The sequence below is a fragment of the Micropterus salmoides genome, unplaced genomic scaffold, assembly GCF_014851395.1.
Source record: "Micropterus salmoides isolate LMB-PRFRI ecotype aquatic unplaced genomic scaffold, ASM1485139v1 Ms_hic_scaffold_17, whole genome shotgun sequence".
NCBI classification, from domain to species: Eukaryota; Metazoa; Chordata; class Actinopteri; order Centrarchiformes; family Centrarchidae; genus Micropterus; species Micropterus salmoides.
The window spans coordinates 2515975-2540747 of NW_024040817.1; the positions used below are offsets into that span (position 1 = coordinate 2515975).

The window sequence follows — 24773 nt, forward strand, 5'->3', positions numbered from 1 at the left end:
AGATTAAATAACAAATAAAAAAATAACAAATACACATAGAATGTAAACTACAAACAGGAATTAACAAGATTTAACCTGCCATGCAGCGAACACTGAGTGCAAGTGCAGTTAGCTGTGTAGACTTTTTTTTAAATTAACATTCTTCAAACCTGTACATTTGTTTTTAAAGTGAGATAAAATAATACTACGGAGTCCCTGATGTCCCATAAGTTGATTTTGTTTTTTATTTTAAGAACTTCTTCCCACAAAATAATTATCTTGTTCCCAAAAATATCATCTTATGGGACTTCAGGGGCTCCGTAGATGCAAATTTGCCCTATAGCTGATAGATTTTGTTGACAATTCACAATTATCAAACTAGACAGACTAAGAATTTTGATCTTCCTTTGTGTAAAACATCCTGTGGTCACTTTTCTATCAAATATCGTTGTTATCTCAATAACTCAACTTATCCTAAAATGTACATTTAATTGATTCCTCTGTGTCATTGTCTATGTACAAAAATAGACTTACTAATGCCCTGCAGCCAAAACACTTTTGAATTCGAAAAAATGATTGCTCTTAGTCTAAATATGGCAATTTTGGCATTTTTAAAATTTACTTCTTTACTACTACACTTATTTTATATATGCAATTTTTTAACACTACTATTAGAAAGAGTTTATATGTTTATTTTATCTTTTGTATGTCTTTCATAAAAGCCATTACAGATTTCTATCATGCTCTCGCACATACTCTTAAAAAAATATCCTTTATTTTTTTAATTATGTGAAACAAAAAAATAAAATAAACAAACTAATAAATAACATTCCACACAAATACCAAAAATAAATTCTTCTGTTTTATTATTTCATATGAAACAGCTAAACTTTAAATTCCTGGTTTGTTCTCACATCAAAAAACACAAGATGAAGCCATAAAATAATGTTATATACTATAATATATACAGTATCTCACAAAAGGAGTACTCACTTTCGATGCCAGCGATATAGACATCTGTCGCTGTGTGATGTGTTATTTTAGGGGGGGACAGTGAATCTACACTGTTATACAAGCTGTACACTCATTGTGTGTGTGTCATTTCTTCAGTGTTGTCAAATGAAAAGATATAATCATATATTTAGGAAAATGTGAGGGGTGTACTTTTGTGAGATACTGTATAAACGGTTTTAATCATACAAATACCCTAGGGGTTTATTTTTATTACACGTCAAATTTCAGATGCAATTTACGATATTCATTAAAAAGAAAGACCTCGTGATTTTAAACTATGAAAAAATGGTATTTATTTCTTTCTATGTATCAATGCCTTACTTGTTTTATATTCTTTATTTTTTTTATTTCTAATATGTAGCGTGTCAGGCACAGAAACTCTTAGTCATTAAACTCATTAAACTGGACCTTGCAGTGCAATACTCACATACACTGAAATATTTCTCTGTTTTTATTACTCTTTTAAGGATCAACTCTACCGGTACTCATTATTTATCATTTACACTTCTGTTAATACTGTAAAAATACTACAAGGTTGTTTATTTGTCATTGTACCACATAAAGTTGTATAACGAAATGAATGTTTGTAGTCCCTTAATGCTGCACGCACAGAACTTAACAGATAATTAAATTTGTATTAAAATATAGTAACATTTAAATAAAATAGGTTATATATTTTATATACAAAGACTATTTAAATACACGTATACACCACACAGTAATATATCTATCTATATATATCTATCTCTATCTATCTATATCTATATATATATATATCTTTATATTTTCTAATTAACTTTTTTTATTATTATTTGTTTTCCTTTAATACCTTGATGTGCAAGCGAGCAATTCTAACAAAATAATTTCTGATTATTTTATAGGAATATAGACCTTTTTGATAAATGTGTACTTTACAGACTGTGTTGTTGTATTATGTATACCTGTCTTTAGATTTTTGTCCAATTCCCAATCATTTATTTTGAAGGTAAAGCGGAAACGACCGTCGGCGTACTGACGTCAGCGTGACAGATTTATTTGAAGGTTCGTGTGCGTCATAGAGCGACGACAGGAGCGTGTTCCAACTATCGCAGTGAAGTAGGTCGATCCACCACCGAGTGCTGATCAAGGTACTGATGCAGTTATGTAAGAAGTAACAGTGCTGCACCGAAGACACTGATTATTTACACAGGTCAAAGTACAATTTACATTCTTTACTGTCCAGCAATACCACAGAGTACAAATACTCTGTTACAAGTAAAAGTTCTGCACAAAAACCTTACACAAGTAAAAGTTAATTATTTTTATCTGAAAATTAAACTGAAAGTATCAAAAGTACTCCTGTCAGAGTGATATTATCATAATCATGCAGTATAATATTGTACTGATGCATTAACATGTAATCATAAGTCAGTGATGGACATTAATGAAGTATATTTACTCAAGTACTATTAGAGGTACTCCACCACATCAAATATTACTTTTATAGTACTTTTTACTTCACTACATTTATCTGACAGCTTCGCTTACTTTACAAAGTAAGATTTGTACTCACAAAACATATGAAGATTTTTTACAAGTATAGGTAGTAAATTTGTTGATTTAACTGGCAACTATTTTGATAATCCTTTAAGTGAATTTTCATGTAAAAACATTTCATGGTTGCAGCTTCACAAGTGTGAAGATTTGCTGCTTTTCCTTTTGGTTATTTTAATGTATTTTTTTAATAGTTGTGATGTTTTGAGTGACAGAACAAACATTGTGAAGGTGTCACTATTTTCAGGATTTTTTGCAATCGATTAATGGGGAAAATAATGAGCGTATAAATCCATAAAGATAATTAATTGCAGTCTGATACAAAATATTTCAACCTCAAACAACCACAGCAGTAAAATCCTGCTTTTACATGAATGCATGAGGAATAATAATCTCATGATATAAAAAATAACAGTATAACATTTTTCTGCATTGAGTACTTTACTTAATTAACATTTTCAATGCAGAACTTTAACAGTATTTTTACAGTGAGGTATTAGTACTTTTACTTAAGTAAAAGGATCTGAGTGCTTTGTCCACCACTGGCAGAAGTACAGCAAATTTTAATTACTCATTATTATTATTTAAATACTGTAGGTAATGAAGTATACGTTTGAATTACCATAGAAAAGTACCTCAAAATCATACTTACTGTATGAAAAGTAAAAATTACTCGGTGAGAATTCAACTAAATTTTATATTAAGCACAAATATCAGATGGAAAATTAAAATATCTGTTACGTACAGCGATCGAATGTTGTGAATAACACAGACTAAACAAAACTCCAAGTGTTCAGGTGGATTTTAGTGTCACTTCCAACCTTTGGTTGAGCTGTTTAATCTGTTCCCAGATCAGTTACGAACAGTCTGGACTGAAAGTTAGAAAGTCCTTCAGTTGGCTGCTGAACAGAAAACACACAAACAATACTGATAATTAATCCACTATAGCACTTTTATTTAAGCTTCCGTCATGATAAATTAAAGTGAAATAATACTGCATGATCATAAGGATTACTCTTAAATAAACTGGTCACGTGATTAAATACTAATATTATAAATAACAGCTGACAGAATGAGCAGCAAACCACTTCCTGTTTAAATGCACTGAGGTTTTTTATTAAAATAGACCTGTGATCAAGAGAAGCTGTCGATTTCTTTCTTCATTTCCTGGAGGGGGAGAAAAAAAAAAAAAAAAAAGACAGAATGAACATGAAGCTGGAAACAGAAACATTCGTATATATATATATATATATATAACTGTTCACTCTTCAGTTCAATTTAAAAAGAAAATGATGGGCCTTGAGGACTGAAATTAAAGAAGGTGGCACCTGGATGAGCTCCGTCTTGTTGTAGCTGTGTCTGTGCCTGTAGATGCACTGAGCCAGCACAGCGTAAAGCTTCTCCAGCGGCTCCACCTCGGCGCCTTCTGATGTAGCCACGGCTCTGCTCAGGAGATCCTGATGAACACACAACAATTACTCCGCCGGCAACAAATAATCACAGCTGCAAATACCACTGAAACCTTTACTGCGAGGGCAGGGATGCAGTCCCGACGCAGATACCAGTGTGTGATTTTAATAAGCGGTGTTCCTTACTGTAACTACAATAACGAGCTGGGAGTGTGGGAAAGCCGGGAAACAGACTGGGAGTCGTTGCTAATTGGTGACTGGTGTCCTGTCGATTGATGCTACCTATCCAGATGTTCTACTTAGGGGTTCTGCGCATGCGTGTGACCCACAAGCGTGGTTTGTTTCCACGCCCGCCGTCGAGAAAGTGGCTGATCGTCAGTAACATAAACAAAAATATCATTATTAGTCTATCAGATTACGCTACCCCTGATATCTTAAATAAAGATGGCATAATATAGTATTTCAACATGCCCCCCATCTCCGTACAGTACACATGGAGTGAGAAGTGGTGCAATATAAAAGGTTTCTGTGGTGGGAGCTTTATTTGATAGGCTATATTATGGTGCTTTCAGACCAAACGCGCATATTCGCTTTCCTCGCGTGAGTACATTCGCTGCAAGTGTTCACACACAACGTGAGGAGATTTTAACGCGATAACGTGAATAAACACAACTCGACATTAGTACAGCTGTATGACCCCAAAGTGAACATTTTGCTGTGATTATATTGCAATAAACGGATCAAACTGATGCCGAAATAACTACAACATGATGCAGATTTGTTAAACATATGAATTCATGCTTTGTCAGGTCTGTCAGCAAGACAGCAGGACAACAACTACTAAAATGTTTGTTTTCTGAATGGGCTTTGGATCGATCAGCGCTACGGGTTACAGTAAAGTACAATAGCTGGAATAAAGTTACAGACATATGTTTTCTGAACTCACCAGGTAGTTCAACCTCCTCGCTTTCTTTTCTCCAAGTAATGTCCAGCTTTGTCCGGTTTTTATATAAATATGAAGTCGTAGTCCGACAGAGCTAACGACGCTAACAACACTTGAACCGGATGTGCACGGAAGCTAGCTGCTGAGAAGCTCCAGTGAAGATAAATCAACGTTGAAATCCCAAAAACTATAGCAAAAAGCTAATTTAATGAAAGCAGTTTACTCCGAGCTCCTCCCGCGAGTAAACGGCATAGTTGTCAGAGCAGAATCCGACCGATTATGGGTGTTTATTTGTCCAATGTTTGCAGCGCTGCTCCCTGCTCCTCTCCCCCACGTTTAGCAGCTCTCAGCCGGCCAGCAGATTTTCAATCCCCCGCTCTGCCTGGTCCTCTCCACACCGCTCTGAAGCCTCGGTGACGTACAGACAATCTCAACACTGATAGGCTATCGCGACTCAGCCTCGTGCGACTTCTTCGCTTGAGTTGAAAATATTCAATTCACGCGAAAAAGTTTATCAGGATAATTTTTCGTATTCAGTTATTCAATATTGATGATTATCACGATAAGTATCAAATCAATATTTTTTCTTTCAAGTTTGAAGGCTGATTTTTGCTCCTGAGTGAAAGCAGAAGAAACCAGATTGTTAATTGTGGTTTTTAAACTTTTCCTTATGGTCAGAACCGTTGAGGCCAAACAGTGGATCACTTAACATATCTGAGGTAGAACTTTCAAAACAATTATGATAAAATCTTTAAAAACAAACAAACAAAAAAAGATTCAAATTCTTTTCTCAGTCCCTTTTTCCTCAACAAAATAAATATTTTAGTAGGAAAATTAAGTGCTAATTATACACACGATATATTGAACCTTTCTTATATTGTTATTGAGGAAAATTATATTGCGATAATTATCATTATTGTTTTATTGCACAGCCCGATACCTGATCCAGCTATTCGAGTAAGTTTCGACCCGATCCGATATCAGTGTCGATGTCGGTGCATCCTTACAGTCACCACCAGGTCACCACAGTCACCTGGTTTCAGGCCCAAATCCAGTTTTATGGGATTAAAATAGTTGGAAAACCACAGAGCCAATCACAGTTTAGTAGGCGGGATTAAGAAGATGTTGTGTTTCATTGCCAGAGCAGGAAAGTTCAACTTTATTTGTCAGACTCGGGGTCCAAGAAAAACACACAACACCTCCTAAAATACCAAAGCACAAATACAGGAAAAATAGCATCGAACATTTGCCCCACAGGTTCGAGTGACAGGACAGATAGAAGAGTCACTACTCATTGTTTGGGACAAAGTACTACTGCTGCTACCCCTCATCCTACAGAAGGTAACATCTCACCCTCAGTTTGCAGTGATCGACCACCAGCGGCGGCGTTTCCTCGTCGAGGATCTCCACAGATCTGCCTCTGTTGAACAGCTGCATCTGCTCCAAGGCGGCCTCGCCGGCTCTCGCCTCGTCCCTGCTACACTTTTCTGAGGAGGACAGGAGGCGCACATGGTTTATTCTTCTTCTGACTCCCAACAGGGTTCGCACAGTTTATTGAAAGTCAAATTCTTTAAAGGTAACTAAAACTAAAATTCACAGACTCTCTAAAAAGTTGCTATGCGTCCATCGATTTGTTCAAAATATAGTTCACAGAATTCTTTTATAACAATACAGAAATAAATGTATATTAATACTTTGTTTATTTTTGCAGCTGTTCATATTAACTTCGATTGTATGTTCTGATTATTTAAAGATTGCTAATTTCAGAGTCAGGGCTTTCCTAGCTATTTAATTTCAAATACTAAATTATTTTTTGGTTTGCAGGAGTAATTGTGTTTATGAAACACAAGATTATGTTAAAAATGAAGCACTTTTCAAGCAGTATATTCAAAGTCAAGCATGTTCCTAACTTTAAAATTAAAAATACTTTGTATGAACCCTGCCTAGACTTCACTGTCAATTAAATGCAAAAATAGTTAGTTATTTCCGTAAAGTCGTGTTACTAGTTTTCTTAATGTTATTACATGAAATTGAATCCCTCTCTGTGTTTGTTCCTGTAAGCTGTGACTGGATGAATCCACCAGGTTAAGTAAGAGCACCATGTAAAGAAAACCCTCTTCTCTCTCCCTCATGACGCTTCAGTACATGTCTGTGAAGGCTCAGCTTTGATGAGGTATCAGAGGCAGCTCGGCTCGATGCCCAGATTTCTGCAGAGCCTCTGAGTCTGAAGCTTTGGCCTGTTGAAGCTTGTTCAGCAGCGGCAGAAGCAGCGGTCTTACTTTCACTCCCTGATGCGCACACTTCGAAGCTGCAGCAGCGTAGCTTTGTCGCAGTCCAGTGAAGACCAGTTAGTAGAGCATGAACTCGCACCGCCGAATGGCACTTTCTCACACATACAGACCTGTTTTTCTCAAACAAACCCCGTTCGCCATCGTCTCCAGGTTCGAGGTAGTCTTTGACGTCCGGGTTCGATCTCTGAGGTTCAGAGATCGTTTTGCTGGCTGGAGGTCAAGTGGCTCGGGGTGATCGTGGTACCCATTGACAAGGACTCCATTTTGGATACCTGTGACGCCGTTTAAGTCGTGATGATACCCGTTCGTGGCTGTTGGGTGTCTCTGCTCGCCGTCGCTGCTCTCTGACGCGTTGCATGAGCCGTTCACAACAGCTCTGTCTCCCTCTGGGCCTGATTCAGAGTTCCCCCCGCTGGACGTGGAGGTAGAGGAAGACGAGGCAGGGACGGGCGGCTTCTTCTTCTTGATTTTCTTTATGACACCGGTGCTCCACTTGGTTTTTCTCCGCTGCTTGTAGCGCTTCTTGTTGCGAGCTGCAAAGAGAAATGAGGGTGGATAGAGAAGGAGAGTAGAGAGTGAAGGCCGTGGGGAAGCAATCACACCTCCTCGTCTCTGCACTTGATCTCCTCTTCTTCTTCTCTTGACCTTTGCATCTCATCTGTGCTCTGCCTCTTGTTACCTTCTCTCCTCCCTGTCAGTGCTGCTGAGGCTGCCTCTTCCTCTCCTCCTCCGCTCTTTCACTCTGACGCTTTGATGGTTAAATAAAGACTCTGCAGCTTCCTGTCTATGTACCTTTACTTCACCCCCACTGTCTCTTTTGATGCAACACAGCAGGCAAATGTCAAGAATCTGTTTGTATACGTAGCAGATTATACGCAGATAAACTGAGCAATAAGCAAAATGTCTAAAATCTCATTCATCAGTTTCTAATATAATTTTTTTTACACATTTATAAACAGCTGTGTGTTGCAGAGTTTAACTACATGATGGTCTGACAGCAGTTTGCTATGAAATTCTGGTGCGATAACGTTCATGAATTTATGTAAATGTTAATTATAAATAATAAGTTACACATGCAAATAAGGTTTTTGCATGTGTAACTTTAAGTAGTAAAATCATACTGCACTCCAGGTCCCTAAATTTTCAGGGAAAAACACCAAGGACACGACCGCTTGTCGAGGTTAATGATAATTTCCGGTCACACAATCATGCGTGCAGCATTACTACATGTTGAGGCAGGTGCAGAAGGAAGTTGTTCCAGTGTTTCTCACCCGTAGAAGTCAATAATAAAAGCCAAATCATTTCATATTCCTTTCAAAGAGAACAAAACACATTTCATCCTTCAGAGTGGACGTACGTCGAGGTCCGGGGCTGTTTCTGCTCCACGGCGAGCTGCGGACGCCGTCGGTGTGCTCTGGGTTGGCCTCAGAAGAAGCTGAAAGCAAAATAAAGGTAGATTGAGTGTCAGTTAAGAGGTTCGATGACATGAGTAGCAGCACGTCGAGTTAACAGGCTGTTTAACAGCTGTGGTTGATTTGATTTAACGGTGTCAGTGTTGAACCTCTGCTGCAGGTAAGATTCAGCAAACAGACAGACGAGGAGACCGGAGAACCTGTCCCTCAGGAGGATTCACCTCTCTTGATGCGCGACTCTTGGATCTCCTCGCAGACTCTCGCAAAGTCTTCGTCCAGCTCGTCTCGGATGATGGCGCGCACCGTGTCCTTCAGAGCGCACGCACGGTGACGGATGTGGCGGTCTGACACACAAACACAGAGATCAACAACATGTTATATCGACTTTAAGGTCACATTTTGTGCTACACACAAATACATAAGTCACTCGGATGTATATCACAGTGAAATTTATGAAACTGATTTCAGTCCTGCAGAAACACGATGCTGAGAAATCTGAGCTGCGGCAGAAGCATCTCATTTACTCAGACCCACTTTATTTTCATTATAGTTAGATCTATCAAATGATTATTAGAGTCTCAGGTCTTCAGATATCTTGATTTATCCAACCTACAGTCCAAAACCCAAATATATTCAATGTACACATCATTATATGATTTAATATTATATAAACAGACAAAAGCAGCAAATTGTTTGGCATTTTTGTTTGATAATTGACTCAAATGATAAATCAATTATCAAACTCATTGCAGTTTTAATTTTCTGTTGATCAATTAATAGACTAATTAACTCAGTTTACCTCTTGGATACTACCAGCTGAGCGCCTGACGGAGAGGTCTTTTTTTAAATTTACTTCCACGTTTCCACTGTGAGCCGGTGAATCCAGGTGAACGAACTGCTTCTGTTTTATTTCACCTGTAAAACCCACTTCCCTCATCCGACACAGACACAGAGAGGCTCAAAGAAGGAATGTCTGTGGATTTACAGCGAAGCGTTCACAATGAAAATGTCAGACTGTCAAAGCTTTTTGAAAACCCGTCTGCTTTATGACTGACGTCCACGCAAGGACTGAAATCGATGCAGCACCTGAGCTTCCACCTGGACTCACCCGCTCCGTCCGATTCATGGAGACGGCAAAGGCATGGAAAATAAAAAGCAAGATAAACCTCCAGTTGAAGGGCAAACAAAAGGTCGACCTGTTAATAATATCTGGACATTTTGAATAAGACTTTAAATGAATCTCTGCCTCTATTGTTTCTGTTATTATACGATGGCTCTAAAACCCAACCTCCACGCCCGGTTCTTGTATTTAGTCTGTTGGAATATACTGTGAATGTCTCAGGATCTCACCCATGGGGTCGCTGTCTGGGTTGTACTCGAGGGCGTTCTGCCAGATGAGGTCCGCGTCAGACATGAACTCTCTGACGGTGACGTACTTGTGCTGGTCGATGTTGGTCAGCAGCGTGGAGAAGTCCATGGGCTTCCTGATCACCATCATGTAGTCCGGGACCTGGAGGACATTTGGGAGATTTCTTTACATCATCGTTTGCCTCCATGTTGGCTTTTTTGCCGAAATACTTAATAAAATAAAATCACCTCCTCGATGTCGACCGGTTTGGTGAAGGCCTTGAAGCGGCGGTCCAAAATCAGACGCTCTGTGACATTACGCAGGAAGAGGCGGAGCTCCCGCAGCACGTCCTCCTCCTGCTCCTCCAGATAGAGGAGCTCCTGCTCTGGCAGCTGGCGGGGGGGAGGCGGGGGAGCCAGGGGAAGGATCTCCATGGCCTGAGTCACTGAGAGCGGAGGAGGTCCAAAATATCACAACTGACTTAATTGTTTCAGATCAATCTTCAAAGTTTATGTTGATGTTTAATCATCCAACACTCGGGACTCAAAAAACAGGTAAAACCACCGAAATAACATACATGTTTTTTTGTTGGAGGGTGGAGCCTCGGCCGCCTGGTCCAGAATGAGGTCCTGGAAGAAGTCTGTCCTCTCCTGCCGGGTGGGAACACTGATGGTGTAAACCTCCCCGTAATCTTCCCGGAACAGAAACTGAATCTGAGGATAGAAACAGAAGCCAGAGCTCTTCCATAATGGTTTTCCTTCCAGTTGGTTCTTTCTAAAAGGCGAAAAGTGTTTGGCTTCCTGTGGACAAAACTGCTAAAAACCATGATCTGATGCAATAAATGTGAGAGGGAAAAGGTTTCAGACCAGGGTTCAGTCCAGCTACTCACCTCAGGGTCCAGCTGTTGATGGGGGACGCTGCAGGTGGCGAGGAGGAGGATGGGGGTGAAGGAGGGGATGCTGCCTAGCAGGCTGAGGAAGGAGGCCCTCAATGCGGGCCCTGCTGTCTCCCACCACTGCTGGATGTGGGGGATGTAGAGGATGCTGGGAGACGTCCGCTTGGCCTCGCAGAACACCTGGGGGGGGGGGGGGGGGGGGGGGGCAGAGAACAATGTTTTATGTTCTGCAGCGTTGGTTTGTGTGATTCAAAGACTGCAACATACTGTTTAAGAATGAAACTAATTAGAACTAATTACATCTAAAAATACTCTGCAGTTGCCTGTCATCACCACCAGATGTCCCTAAAGGACAACAGTGAGAGATGTTCAAGGAGGCGAAACCTGGAGCTAATTTTAAATGTGAGCTGACTGCATGTCTTCACTATTGTGCAACGTAACTTGTTAAACTCGCCACTACATACTAAATTAACAAAAAGACACACTTTTTGACTCCAGGGTTCCTTGTCGCTTTTTGTCCTCTACTCGCCAGCGGCCGTATTACAGAAAGTTTTCTATCTTTAGTCTTAAGTAAAGACTGGAAGAGTCTAAGATTGGTATTACGGAAGAAAATTATAACTAACTTTAGGAATCCTATCTTATCTCAGGTTAGGAAATCCTAAATACTCAATCCAACATCGGTTACCTAGCAACTGATGCCACTTTTCTGATCTTGCCGAGCTAAATGGCTTTTAATCGCTGTTTTTTGGTAATTTTTTTATGAAACATACACTTAAACATGGAGCAGAAACATTTAACTTCAAGTCAGATGACTTAGAGGTGTTGGGCACCTCTGTCGAAAAATCCACATTCACGTCACGCTTAACTCGGGGGATGAAAGATAGAGAGCGGGCTAAAATAGCGGACACAGTCACCGCCGCATATCCGGCATCTAGCGGAGCGCTGATGCTGTCAAAAGAAAATAAATCCATTGACAAGTGAGAGATAGAAATGCAGAGAAATGCAGCTGTTGTGTCCTAAGAGCCGATGGAAACACTAGCTGGTGGAAAAGTAAAAGTTGGGACAGCTTAGCAGTTTTATTGAGTTGATTGAAGATTTTACAAAGTCAGGATGCTTCTGTAAAACACTTTTCCTATCTTAAGTTAAGAAAGGAACATTGACTTAGGAACTGTTGATCTGTAATGGCCTTATTCCTAAATCAGTTCCTAACCCTTTTTACCACAGTTAACCAACAATCCTCCAGTCTGATTACAGCTGCTCAACACTTGTGGAATTAATTGAAGTTTTAAGTCTACATCAGTGTGGTGTTTGTTGAAGAGTCACCTGGGCGCAGGCTTCCTCCGGGGAGGTGCTGCTGACTCCAAACAGCACCGCAGAGTCCAGGCTGTGGACTGTGAAACGCTCCAAAGCGTGCAGAACCGCAGGAGCCAGGTGGGAGGTCTGACCGGCACCAGGACGACCTGCCAGGAGCATCCTGGGACGGTAGGACGTTGGGTGTCTGACAGCACTCCTGCAGGAAGGAAGGACCGCAGTTAGACATGTGGTAAAGGGAGGTTGAGCAAGAGAAGGGGAGAATGATGACAGAGTCAGAGCACAAAAGGTGTGTTAGGGCTTTATGAGAAAGCAAACAGAAAAAGACTGCAGGTACCAAAGGTGTAAGAATACTATAGGCTGCAGAAGCGCTGTAGTAAAAACACACAATGACAGTTTTTATAATAAATTCAGTGTGAAAAATGAAAATCTGTCTGGTTTATTTCAGCTCAAACGAGCCGTCGTTTTACCCTGAATTATTTTAATATAAGTAATTTTGTCTTGCATGAGATTAAATTACACTGTAGTGCAGAGATAGAGGCTGTTGAGCCACATAGAAAAGTAACATACAGTTTATTGTACCGTTTGTTGTTAAATACACAGTAAGTGAAATTAAAGGAGGGTGTAACTGAGTCTTAAACCCGAGCTGCTGGTCCAGATCTCTGTGAAGTGTGGATCAGACTCACCTGGCAAAGTGCAGGAAGCTTCTGCTCCTGGAGGTGGAGTGTGTGGAGATGCTGGACGTGCTGGAGACCTCGTTTCCTCCGCACATCAGGCCGTCGTCAAGGATACCAGAGGTCAGATCTGACACGCAGAAAACAACAGATTAAAGAGTTGTTTAAACAGGATGCGATACTTCTTCAGCTCTGACTCACCTGGCTCCCTCTTCCTCTTCATCCCCTGCTCGGCGTGAGGGAACAGCCTCTGCAGAGCCTCCAGGATGTCGTGCAGGGCGGCGCCCAGCAGCGGGTGAACCACAGGTGATAAAGGTTTGGCGGGCGAAGCGGCGAGGCGGTGGGAGGCTGGCGACATCTTCCTCATGGCCGCAACAAAGTCGCAGCTGGTGACGGCGATGGAGGAGACGTCCAGCAGGAGCTTCTGGGAGGTGCCGTAGATCTGCGGGTAGCGGCGCCGCAGAGCGCACAGCGCCGCCTCGGTGCACACCGCCCTGACGTCAGCGCCGCAGTAACCTGAGAGACAGAGAGGGAGAGTTTAAGGTTGCACAAATTCCTGCAGAGACACACAAATGTACCCAAATTACGTATTTCTGGAGCTTCTCAAAGGACACATAATAAGTGTTAAAATTATTTTTAGTTTAGCTTTATTGGCACGAATGTCAAACAACAATATTGCCAAAGCTACAAATAAATTACAAAAGAACAATTCATTTCATACAGTTCATTAAATAAAGTAACTAAAACAGTATAAATGTGTGTGTGTGTTAAAAAAACTAAATACTAACAATAAATAAATAAAATAAATTTTCTAATAATTAAAATTGAAAATAAAAGTAAATAAAACAGTAAGTGTGTGTTTGTGTGTGTAAAATAAAATAATAATAAAATAAATAAAACAGTAAGTGTGTTTGTGTGTGTTAAAAAGTAAAAATCAAATATTAAAAATTTAAATAAAATAAATAAATAAAACAGTAAATGTGTGTGTGCACCAAAGGTCAATAGACAAAAAAAAAAAATCAGTATCAAATATGAAATTAAAAAAACAACAACAAATTCTTCAAAAACTTCTTTCTTGATTTGCATAATTATTTAATTTATTATTGAGGCCATTGAGACATTTTCCTTTTCTATAAAGCTTAGGAATTTAATATCAGATTTAAAGTACAGTATATCTAAATTATTAGATACTAGTTAAAATAAATCTCTTTATTTGGTGTGATGGGTTAGGGTCTTTCTTACCGACACATCTCTCGGCCAGTTCATCCAGGAAATCTTCAGACGGAGGAGATTTCCACTGCCTGGTGTGGATTTTCAGAATCTCTTTACGAGACTGAAACACAAACCGAAAGTGAATTTATTCATCAGAGCTCCAAGAATTACATTTCAAACGAGTGAGAAGTGAAGCGTGGACTCCTGGTGAGGAGAGAACATTTGTTTTTATTTGCAAACAACATTAACAAACATCATCTGCGTTTAAACTGCTCAGAATAAATTGATCTATCACAACCAAACAGTATAAGTGTGCCATCATAGTTCTAAAGCCAAAATTCAGCTGAAAAAGGAAGTAAGTGATTATTGTGATGAGCTTACTGAAGATAAGTGAGCATCTGTCCTCTTCATGTAAACAAGAGTTGTGAAAGAACAAACTAGATGTATTATGTTTATATGCTTCAAGTATTTGAGAAGCTTTTCTCAAAACAATATTACAAAGTGCATAGTTGGTTATTATGAGACACATAAAACTAGAGGTCACCTCTTTGTCAGGCAGTCCAAACAGGAACTCCCTGTCGAAGCGTCCCGGCCGTCGCAGCGCCGGGTCGATGGAGTCCAGCCGGTTTGTGGCTCCGATCACCACAACCTCACCTCGACTGTCCAACCCGTCCATCAGAGCCAGGAGCGTCGACACGATGGAGCTGCAGGACGGAGGCAATGAGGCAAAAAGAACAAAACTGAACTACTCGACTGTTTTCATTTGAGTTTCAGCTTTCGTGATTCTGTTTGGGTCCAAAAGCTGCAGAACATCTGATTCACCAAGTCTCCCAAAAGCCGACCACGAAGAAAGAGGCCGAGCTAATAAAAGCATTTCTGCATGCAGACGTGCATATTTGCTGCAGTTTTGTTTTCTCTGTTGAGTTAGTTTGTTCTGACCTGTGTATCTGGTCCTGTCTGCTGGATCGGACCGGAGCCAGACCGTCGATCTCGTCAAAGAAGATGATGGAGGGACGCATCTGATACGCCTGAGGATGACACGCACCGCCGCACTTTAAATGACGAGGTCACAGAAAACTCAACTGTTAAAGTATTTTTCAATGACGGGTTCATTAATAGACTGCCTGGGTACTGATATCTGAACAGACTAATAAAGTAGTTATGGAATAATTTTTTTTTTTACCTTATTTAAAATTACTGGGCTATGTGAAGGTTAAAAAAAGCAGCTATTTGAAAATTACACTCTAAGAAGTTTTTAAATATACAGTACTTAAACTCTAGGGACAGATTCTGACATCCTTTGGGTTTTTCAGGATACTGAAGTGCAGAGCCATCCTGCCACATGCAACAGAGTCTCTCCTTAAATCTCAAACATATTGGCTGTAGACGTCTGCACAGCGCAGAGGACGGGGCTGTGGCGTGCAGACAGCCAGCAGGGGGCAGCGCGGGGTTTTGGTTTTGGGCTGTTTGCGTGACGTTACCTGCTCGAACAGCAGCCGCAGCTGCCGCTCCGACTCGCCCACCCACTTGCTGAGGCAGTCGGCTCCCTTCCTCATGAAGAACGCCACCTTCCTGTTGCCGTGGCTACACTCGTTGGCCAGCGCCCGGGCAACCAGCGTTTTCCCCGTCCCAGGAGGTCCGTAAAACAGACAGCCTCTGGAGAAATAGACGGATTAAAAAATGTTACATTTTTCTAGCAAAATGTAAAAATTCCACCGAGGCAAAAACCTTTTTTAAAATTTTTTGTCAAATTTTTTGTCAGATTTCCTTTACAGGAAACATCGTAAACGTTTAAAAATCACAATTTAATTGTGTGTGTGCCACCTGGGAGGCTGGATCTTGAAGTTGTCAAACACCTCGGGGTAGAGAAGCGGGAAGACAACCATCTCCTTCAGAGCAGAGATGTGACCCGACAGACCTCCGATGCTGTCAAACCCCACCTGAGGAGTGAGGGAAGGAGAGGTAGGAGGGAAGGAGAGGTAGGAGGGAAGGAGAGGTAGGAGATAAGAGGCATTGAGGAGCCGGATAAAAAAAAAGGAGGGGAAGGCAGTAGGCAGCAGATTTCACAATGTAACTTGGAGAGCAAAGGTTGCCGGAGGCTGACAGACACAGTTTGTCTAAACTCACTGATTGGTCGATGGTCATGGGATCGATGTCTGCCAGACCTGCTCCTGCGTTCATCTTGTCTCGGCGAGGCCCCAGAAAATCTTCTGTACGCAGGCCGAGCGGGCGACAACTGGCGGGAAGAACAAACACAAAAACACTCAGCAACAAAAAAAAAAAACAGTCTCTGGTCCGGAAATGATGACTCGTGACATTTAATCAACACCGATGACCTTCATGAATGTTGATGAAGGTCTGCACAGAGACGAAAACCTAATTTTAGAAACGCAGAGGAAATCTTGTGAGCTTAAAAGAGAAGTTCAGCATTTTGGGGAAAAACACTTCTTGCTGATGAAAAGATTAATATATCTCTCGAGTCTGCACGATAAGTCAGTTGATTTTCCTTTTACTGAACCAAGTAAAAGCCACGCTGAGACCTGGCCAAGAGGGCAGCATGAAAACAGACTGTCCTGGCCGGGAGCAGAACCTCCTGCAACAAACAGTTCTGTGCATAACCCCATGTAAAAAAATACACATTGTGGTTTTAACGCTGTTAAGCTTTCCCCCCCTGTTTCGAATCTTTATGCTAAGCTAAGCTAAGCAGTTTTCTTGCTGTACCTTCATACAGTACAAACATGAGAGTTGCACCAATTTTCTCATCTAGAAATCTGAAGAACATCCAGTGAGCGTGTGTCAGCAGCAACTCTACAAACTCCTTCTAAAAGATTTCTTTCCCCCTCGAAATAGTTCAATTATTTTGGAGGATTTGGAGAGATTCAAACTTTCCTGAACAGCCGCCGTTGTTTTACAGTTTAAGACATCTGAAGCAAAAACCAATGACAGCTCAGCGAGTGGAGTGTTCGTCCAATCAAGTGCGGGGAGGGTTCGTGTTGTCGTTCCTCAGCGAAGTGACCTACTGACCTTCCGGGGACCTTTTCAACGTTTTGTACTTCATCGTCAGAGTCGTTGTCTTCATCAGACTGATTCGACCACGCACTCTTATTGGGTCTGGAGGATGAAAGGAAAGTAGAGGTTGTGAAGTTTTAGTGGAATCAAAATGTTTTTCTCAGGCTCCATCGTGCCAGAGCAATAAATATTTTGGTCAAACATTCACATGTAAGTAGAGAGACACCAGATCAATATTTCACTTTCTTTAAAGAAAAGTTTTAGGTTGTGCCAGCGGTCTGACCTGAACGCTCCTCTGCGGGTCGTGTTTGGTCCTGAGGCGCTGATCCTGAAGGACCCTTTAGGGAACTCTGACCAGAGAAAACAACAACATCAGAACCAATCAGGACCAACATCAAATATAAATGTGATTTCTTTTGAAAGGTAAAACATTCAAGCAGTAAAAAAAGGACCTCAAATACAGATGTTTGATTATGTTGGATTTCTTTTATTATCTGGAAAAACATGACTTTTGTGTTACGTCCTGTGGAGAAGCAACGGCAGCATTTAACTTTATGTTCTGGTGATTGAAGTGAGGTACTGACCACTGCTGGGTCCCTGGTAGAGTGACGAGGCTCGGCTCACTTTGGCGTCAAAATTCTGGTTAGCGCCGTTGCTGTCGTCATCTGCAGCCACTTCCTGCCTGCTGTCCTCGTCATCGACTGCACCTGCAACGATTTATATAAGAAAAAACAAAGGCAGATGGTTTCAGAAGACCGGCATCTTAACCGATTCACGTCGCCCCCTCTTCTGCTATAATCCACGTTAATCTTGTCTCTTGAATTCTTCCTGAATGTTCGTACAAACCCTGTCCGTCCTCGCTCTCGCTGAGCGAGCTCTGTGGCGGCACCGGCGTTCGCCTCCTCTGAGCTTTAGAGTAGATCTTCTGCAATTTTATCAAACACAAACACACAGTAAGAAATTCAAAGACAAAAAACAAAACAAAACAATAGTACAATCCCGGGCAGTGGTATTTCCTGATGGTTGTATAAATTTAATATGGATAAACATCACGGCAGTATTTTCCAACTGTGCCTATTGTCCAAATAGGCTCTCGAATGAATATTAATTTTTGTTCTACATATTTCAGGGTTTTTCTTTGTTTAAAGCAGGTCCAATGACCCTGATTTTCCCTGATCTTGTTTGTGGCATGCAGGACAGAAGAAAACACCTGAGGATTAAGAAACACAGATTTAGGTAGCCGGATTGGTCCAGGTTTAGTCAAATGTCTGTCTAATGGCTATTCCAAATAGAGCCTGACTGATGTGGGATTTTTAAAACGATACCGATTTTGATATTTGAGGATTTCCCGAAAATCAGATTTTGCGATACATTCGCCAATTTCCTTTCTTTTTTTTCATTTTCATAAACACATAACAAACATAAACAAAGATTATCTCTTGCATTTGTTATAAGAAGTTGTGAGATCTCATCAACATAACATGACATAATGCAGTTTAAAAAAACTTCTTTAATGTTACAAACAGCTGATTGCTGTTGTTGTTGTTTTGGATTTGTGGACCAGTTACCAACAGGGGAGTTGCAGAGCGCCCTCTGCTGGACACGCTATGGAACGACAACACTTACAACATGACAGAAGGATCCTTTTCTCTGTTTCTTTTTCTGATGTTGATTTATCTGCAATTAGCTCATATCGGCACACCGAGGCAGTATGGAAGAATGAGTATTTCTTCTTTACAGGTGGCCCCTAAAGTCCATGCGCTCTGCACATCAAACCAAACCAAAGTTGTTTAAACGAACAACCTCACTCACATTCAGTCTGAGATTACCTGCCACTGGGGCAGGTTATGAACATTTAATCACTTTTAGGGGCTTTTTAGCTTTTATTTATGACAGGACAGTTGAGAGTGGAGAGTGGGTGACACGCAGGTCAGACTGAAACCCCGGCCGCTGATACGAGGACTCAGCCTTCTGCCGCTTTTAGAGTGTTATGCAGTGAGTCAGTGGTACCTGGCAGTAGAAATATGGAAATTTTTATCAAGAATTGCTTTAAAAAAATAACTCATTAATGTAAGAAAGAGGGTTAGGTGCCGTGGTGGCAGGTGAGCTGAAACCTGCCAACATTTACCCTGGATTTGGCAGGTGGCAGGTGTTAATTTCATTCCCTGCTCACATTTCCCTCCTTAATTCCTCGCCAGCCCTCATCTCGGTCATTTAGCTTCCAAAATTATGTAAAACTGTGACAGACCTTACCTGCCACAGTCCTGATTGACAGAGAACCTTTTTTTTTGAAAATGAAAACCAGACGTTCGATTAAAAACGTCAATCTCACACATCCCCCTCACACCTTCAGTCGTTTAAATCAGAACGCTAACGACACTTTGAAATAACATTTTGACTGGAGATAAACCAGTTTGAAGAGCAAAAGGATCTGACTCTTAAACTTAACGTGACAAAAACATACAAAAGAGAAAAACATGGGCTGGTGCTTCTCGGGTTTTAGCTGCCTTCCAATATGTTGGTAGCTGATAGAGATGAGCCCACTCCCCATGTACCAGCGAGCGGACGGAGGGAGGGTGCAGCTGGGTGCACCGCCCGCACAACAGCCTGATAAGAGAGGCAGCACCCGCTGAGACAGACAGATGTGGGACCATGCTACGCTTTTAAAGCTGCTTCCACATGTAAACAACATGTGAAGTCTAGACAGGCTGTGTTTGGGTGGAAGCAGAGATATGAGAGGGACGTGTGTTTTTGTAATTTAGGTGAAATGACCCTTTAACGTGACACGTCTTTCATTATTCTTTCATATTTTCTAATTGTCAATTTTAAATTCATGATTCTTCGCTGGCAGTACCTGCTCTATCTTTATCTTTTTTAATATTTTCTACCTATTGTGTTTACTGTGTGCAAGTTTGTGAGTTTTAAGGTTTCTTATTTTACAGTTTATGTTTCATTGTTGTTTCTTTACTTTTCTGATGGTCTCATTTCTAATATTATAAGCACTTTGTGACCTTGATATGTGACAGGTGTTATATTAAATAAACTTTACTTACTTACTTACTATTGTTATGCACCAAAATTACAAAAGCACATAAACCTGCTTGTAAATTAAGCTGATTCTGAAGACACATTCAACCGCACATCAAAAGATTATGCAGTAAATGCAGCGCGTCCACAAACAGGAGGAGGCTCAGACCGCGGAGGTGTTTACTGTCACGATGTAAATGTTACGTTTCGGGGAGGATGTTACTTACTCCTTCTTTGTTGTTACTCAGTCGCCTCTTCTTCTTCATGTTGTCCATCCTCTTTAGGACTGACCTGGTCGTGCTGCAGGGAGAACGGTGTTAAATTAAAATGTTCATCGATCAGATTAAATCTACTTGATCATCAAATCCACACCAGCATGTATTGTTTTGGAAAGACTGTGAATGAGATAACTGATAACACATCAAAAACAAACTCGCTCGAGTGTTTTGCTGATCAGCAGTTTGGTTAAAAACCGGTTGGAGGAGGCGTCAGATGCCAAAGTCACACATTTTGTTTACCCAACAATCCTGTGCAGCTAGCGATTATTAGCAGTCTTCAGATTATTTTATCGATTAATTATTCTGTCTAAAAAACATCAGATATTAACGAAAAATGCCCTAAACAATTCAATAAAAGCGTCTAATAAATAGCTTCTTTAACCTCCATCAACAAATCAACACGACAAGACCGACAAATATTCAATTTACAGTCAAATAACGCAAAGAAAAGGAGCCAATCCTCACAAACATTTGGCATTTCTACTACATAAATAGTATTTTTCAGTCAACGGACTAATCAATTAATTGATCATTTCAGCTCTGATAACTACACCACGTCTCTTCAGTTGTTGCCTCTGAGTGTTTTGATGCAGCTGCTGTCTTACTTGGTGCTGATGCCGTCAAACATGTTGGAGGCCTGATATCTGCTGGTCAGTTTGGTCAGCCTGGTGCTCCTCCTCAGCCCACTCCTCCTGACACCTGGACACACACACACACATGTTGTTATGCATGTTGACTGACAGGTGTTTCTGAAAGTCACCGGTGTGTACCCACTGTGCTGCACCAAAAAATACAAGTTCATATTTTATATGATCATTTCTTTGTGACCGCCGCTGAAGCCTCTGAAACAGCATCACACCGTCGAGAGAAAGCAAAACTCTCAAATTAAACCAGATTGTTGTCAAATATTCTCGCCTGAGACGTTTAAGAGGCAGATTCATTTACATTAAAAATTCCCTGTAATTAAATAATCTAAATAAATCTTTGCAGCCACTCGTTTTGTTTTCTGTAGCCGAACAGAAATGATGCAGATCAGTTTTTGGTCCGACCAAGTGACACAATAAAGCAACACACATGCAGCAAAATACAATCAGTGGGCACTTCATGATGGCTTATAATATTATATTATATATATATATATGACGTATCAATCCAAGTGTCAGTACTTGAGTAAATTTACTTTGTTATTTTCCACCTCTGACATCTGATTTCCTGTGAAATGAACCTGAACTTAATATTTTCAGCACTAACAAACACACACACTAACAAATTTCAGGACTTTCTCTCTCAAAACTCCCTGATATTCCAGGTCTTGGTGTTTATTCTGGTAATGTGACTCACCTGTTGTGTTTTGAAGCCTTGGAGATTTCCTATAAGCACAAAACAAAATTCATTAAAGTTATACATTTTTAACAACTAACTGGAATTGACAATTTGCAAAGGTGTCTTATTATATAAGCATGTTAGGTACTTCATTTATTCTAGTGAAGTAAATCAACTGACTAATAATTTCAGCAGTGAGAGAGGTTATCAAACATTTATTGGTAATTTTGGTCCGACCTGATGATGGCTCTCGGTCGCTTCTCATCTTCATCCTCGTGTGTTTCTGAATCGTCGTGATTGTCTTCATCATCTTCGGCACTGAATCCCTGAAAAATGTGTCAAACAATTCAGAAGTCAGTCACCTGCAACTAACAAGACGTCAGCGTCATATTCACACCGTCAAACAGTGCACCCACTACACTGCATACGTGTATTTTATTTCTAAAGCCGTGCAGAAACAAGCTGAACCAGTGAGTTTAAATACTCTTTCAGTTTCTATTGGCTGCTCTTTGGCTACTTTAACTGTGGATCTTGGTATAGTTGAATGTTGTTACCATCTTTATCATTAAACCATTTACAGAGCAGCGCAGTGAGTAGCATACAGATCATTTTAAGGGCGATGCCAATCATTTTTAAACAAGTTTTAAAAATCCAATAATGATATATCAGACGATTTTGAAAAGATTTCCTTTAATTTGTGACCGAGACGTGTGCTGGGCAGGTAATTTTCCAGTAGAAAAATAGATGTGTCACTTCTCTCTGGTGGACAAACCAGAAGAAACATGTCATTGGTATTTCTGTACTTCAATATCTTGTATTTTAGCAGCTGACATAGCCTATGTGCCAGAACCAATACATCTGCAATGTATATCAGCCTACTGGTCGGGACTGATTTGGTAGTAATACCAAAGTTTTTAGATTTTGGTGCAGCAGAAATCCTTAAATCCAATGTAATTTACAATTATGTAATTAAAATGAATGTTAGAAGTGGGAATAAGCAACAGAGAAAGAATGCAATCATAGCTGTATTCATAATTCATAAAATAAATGTTGGTGTGTTATTACTGACAATTAATAAAATTAAATGTTAATGTGACTATGATTTTAATGATTTGTGGTTAATTTCCGATTAATATGTATAAATAATAATAATGATAGTAGTTTAATTAATAAAAATACTAAAAGTTCTGAATAAAAACTGGCTCTTATGTCATTTATTTAATTTCTCACTAACGTTAATCCAAAATATGTTTCCTCTCCACAAATATACAAACTAACGTTGAATGTGATTCACAATTTAACTAAATTAATTAATAATAATAATAATAATGACTTTATTCAGGACTCGAAATGGAAGGTCCATAGCACACAGAAAAAACAAGACAAAACAACAACAGCTACAACATAACAATAAATATAATATTAATTGTTGTAAACATGCTCGGTTTTACTCATTTGGTTCTGACAGTTGATATTGAAACGTATTAAAAGTCAAAAGATGCAGTGAAGCTTCGTTAAACTCCAAACAAACAAACTCACATCAGTGATCGAGCTCCGTCTCCGGGGTGGAGTCCTCTGCGGGGAATCGGAGCTCCTGTCCGGCCTGAGCTGCTGCTGCGGCCCGCTGCCTCTGACGCGGAGCGTCACCATGGTACCAAGCTAACGACCGTTAGCTTACCGGTAAGAAAAGGACACAATAAACTCAAGAACACGGAGATAAACGCGCTGGAGTCTCTGCCGGTTGTTTTGCTCAGATGACCGGACGGCTGCTCCGGGACTTGAGGCTGAGAGGAAACACAAACACACCAAACAGCCGATAAACAGACCGGCAGCAGCCCGCTGTCAGGATTCAAACCGCCGGGCTCTGCCGCCGCCTACTGACGTCATGCCGCAACGTGCGTGTGCAAACAAAAGACGCAAATAAAATAATAATTATTAACAGTAACATAATACAGTTATATAAATATACAATACTGTATATCGATAATATATACATCCTGTGCAATATATAATTTAATAATAAATACAAAATATATCCGGCAAGATGAGAAGAGCTGGACTGTGTTTTACAGCGATGAGGCTTGGTGCTCAAACGCAGTCACGATGGACTCTGTTTATTGTGAAGATGAAACTTTCATATTATCATCTGGTTGCTGCTGTTTATATTCACCCTATATGCACATTCAAAAATGCACTATGTATATATGTACATAATTAACTGTATGTTTTTATTTCATATGTTACCATACTTTAGGCTTACACTTAATTATATGTGTGTGTAGCATGAAGAAACTACAAATGTCATTTTGTTATGCAGCCTTGTGCTGTATAATGACTAATAAACAACCTTGTGTGTGTATTATATAAATACACACACACACACACACACACACACTAAGTAACTGTAAGTATGACAATCCAAGTCATCTTTAATGTATGACATTGATCTCTGAATCTGCATAAATGTACTTACTGAAATCAAATATATTTCAACATGTTAATCATCAGTACTGCAATTTTAATACATTTTGAGTAAAAGCAGCTGAATTATAAAAATATTGATCTTTAAGGTTCAAGTACCCAAAAAGTAGCAATTTAAAAAAAGCATGCAAAAATACAAAATCTATGTAAGACAGCAAAGAATGCATAGATGCATATTGAATATGAAAATAAGTGCATGAAAACCCATAGGGTGCAGGAACAAGCACTGGTAACCAGTAAGAAACATAATCTGTAAAAACATAATCAGAATCCTTTACATTTATATTGGATTTAAGGCGATTTGGAGGAAAAGTCATATTGCGATTATTGTGGACAACACTGTGATAACAAATTGTATCATGAGTCTACTTGCTTGATTATCAAATAAAGTGCACAAAATACTGACAACTTTGAAAAGTATTGCTCAACACGAACAGACAAAGTTAAACAAGCATAAGAGAAAATACTTCATACTCCAAAAAATACTGATTTTGCCGCATTGAAAACAGCTTTATCATAGAAAACTACTGTGGCTGGTGCACGTGGGTCTCTGTGATTAGATAAATCAACCCTATTTAGTTTCATTTTATGGTAACAAGTAAGCCACAACGTATAACACTTCCTTTTCCTAAAT

The 24773-nt window shown here is 40.0% G+C and overlaps 1 protein-coding gene and 1 long non-coding RNA gene across 5 annotated transcripts in view; one reads left to right on the forward strand and one right to left on the reverse strand.

Moving 5' to 3' along the window:
• Positions 1-6571, forward strand: part of LOC119908107 — a 9124-nt gene extending 2553 nt beyond the window's left edge. The window contains exons 2-3 of the long non-coding RNA XR_005445191.1: positions 1979-2120; positions 6136-6571. This is a non-coding gene — a long non-coding RNA (uncharacterized LOC119908107). The remainder of the gene's footprint in view (positions 1-1978; positions 2121-6135) is intronic.
• LOC119908105 (ATPase family AAA domain-containing protein 2-like) lies at positions 3006-23530 on the reverse strand. 4 transcript variants are annotated; one of them, XM_038725856.1, is made up of 29 exons: positions 23198-23530; positions 21896-21984; positions 21677-21705; positions 20941-21034; positions 20285-20357; positions 17877-17955; positions 17615-17737; positions 17314-17380; positions 17046-17132; positions 16149-16257; positions 15846-15961; positions 15503-15677; positions 14961-15049; positions 14566-14725; positions 14052-14142; positions 13011-13325; positions 12822-12939; positions 12148-12334; positions 10819-11004; positions 10507-10642; positions 10178-10374; positions 9932-10091; positions 8803-8925; positions 8527-8604; positions 7280-7702; positions 6232-6365; positions 3855-3983; positions 3655-3693; positions 3006-3428 (listed from the first exon to the last, which is right to left on the reverse strand). In XM_038725856.1, exons 1-28 carry the CDS (start codon positions 23306-23308, stop codon positions 3661-3663), a joined length of 3711 nt encoding a protein of 1236 aa, XP_038581784.1. In that variant the 5' UTR covers positions 23309-23530; the 3' UTR covers positions 3006-3428; positions 3655-3660. The 4 variants fall into 4 exon arrangements, 3 of the variants coding, with proteins under 3 accessions (XP_038581784.1, XP_038581783.1, XP_038581786.1); XM_038725855.1 differs by lacking the exon at positions 3006-3428 and having other exon boundaries at positions 3458-3693; positions 23198-23529; XM_038725858.1 differs by lacking the exons at positions 3006-3428; positions 7280-7702 and having other exon boundaries at positions 3458-3693; positions 23198-23527.
• Positions 23531-24773: the final 1243 nt, after the last annotated feature.

Excerpts from the sequence above, each read along its gene's own strand:
- LOC119908105 (XM_038725856.1), bottom strand. The coding sequence starts at position 23,308 with ATGGTGACGCTCCGCGTCAGAGGCAGCGGGCCGCAGCAGCAGCTCAGG. Across the intron at positions 15,678-15,845 it reads TTCAAGATCCAGCCTCCCAG|AGGCTGTCTGTTTTACGGAC; the intron begins GTGGCACACACA and ends CTATTTCTCCAG. Across the intron at positions 10,643-10,818 it reads ATCAACAGCTGGACCCTGAG|ATTCAGTTTCTGTTCCGGGA; the intron begins GTGAGTAGCTGG and ends TTCTATCCTCAG.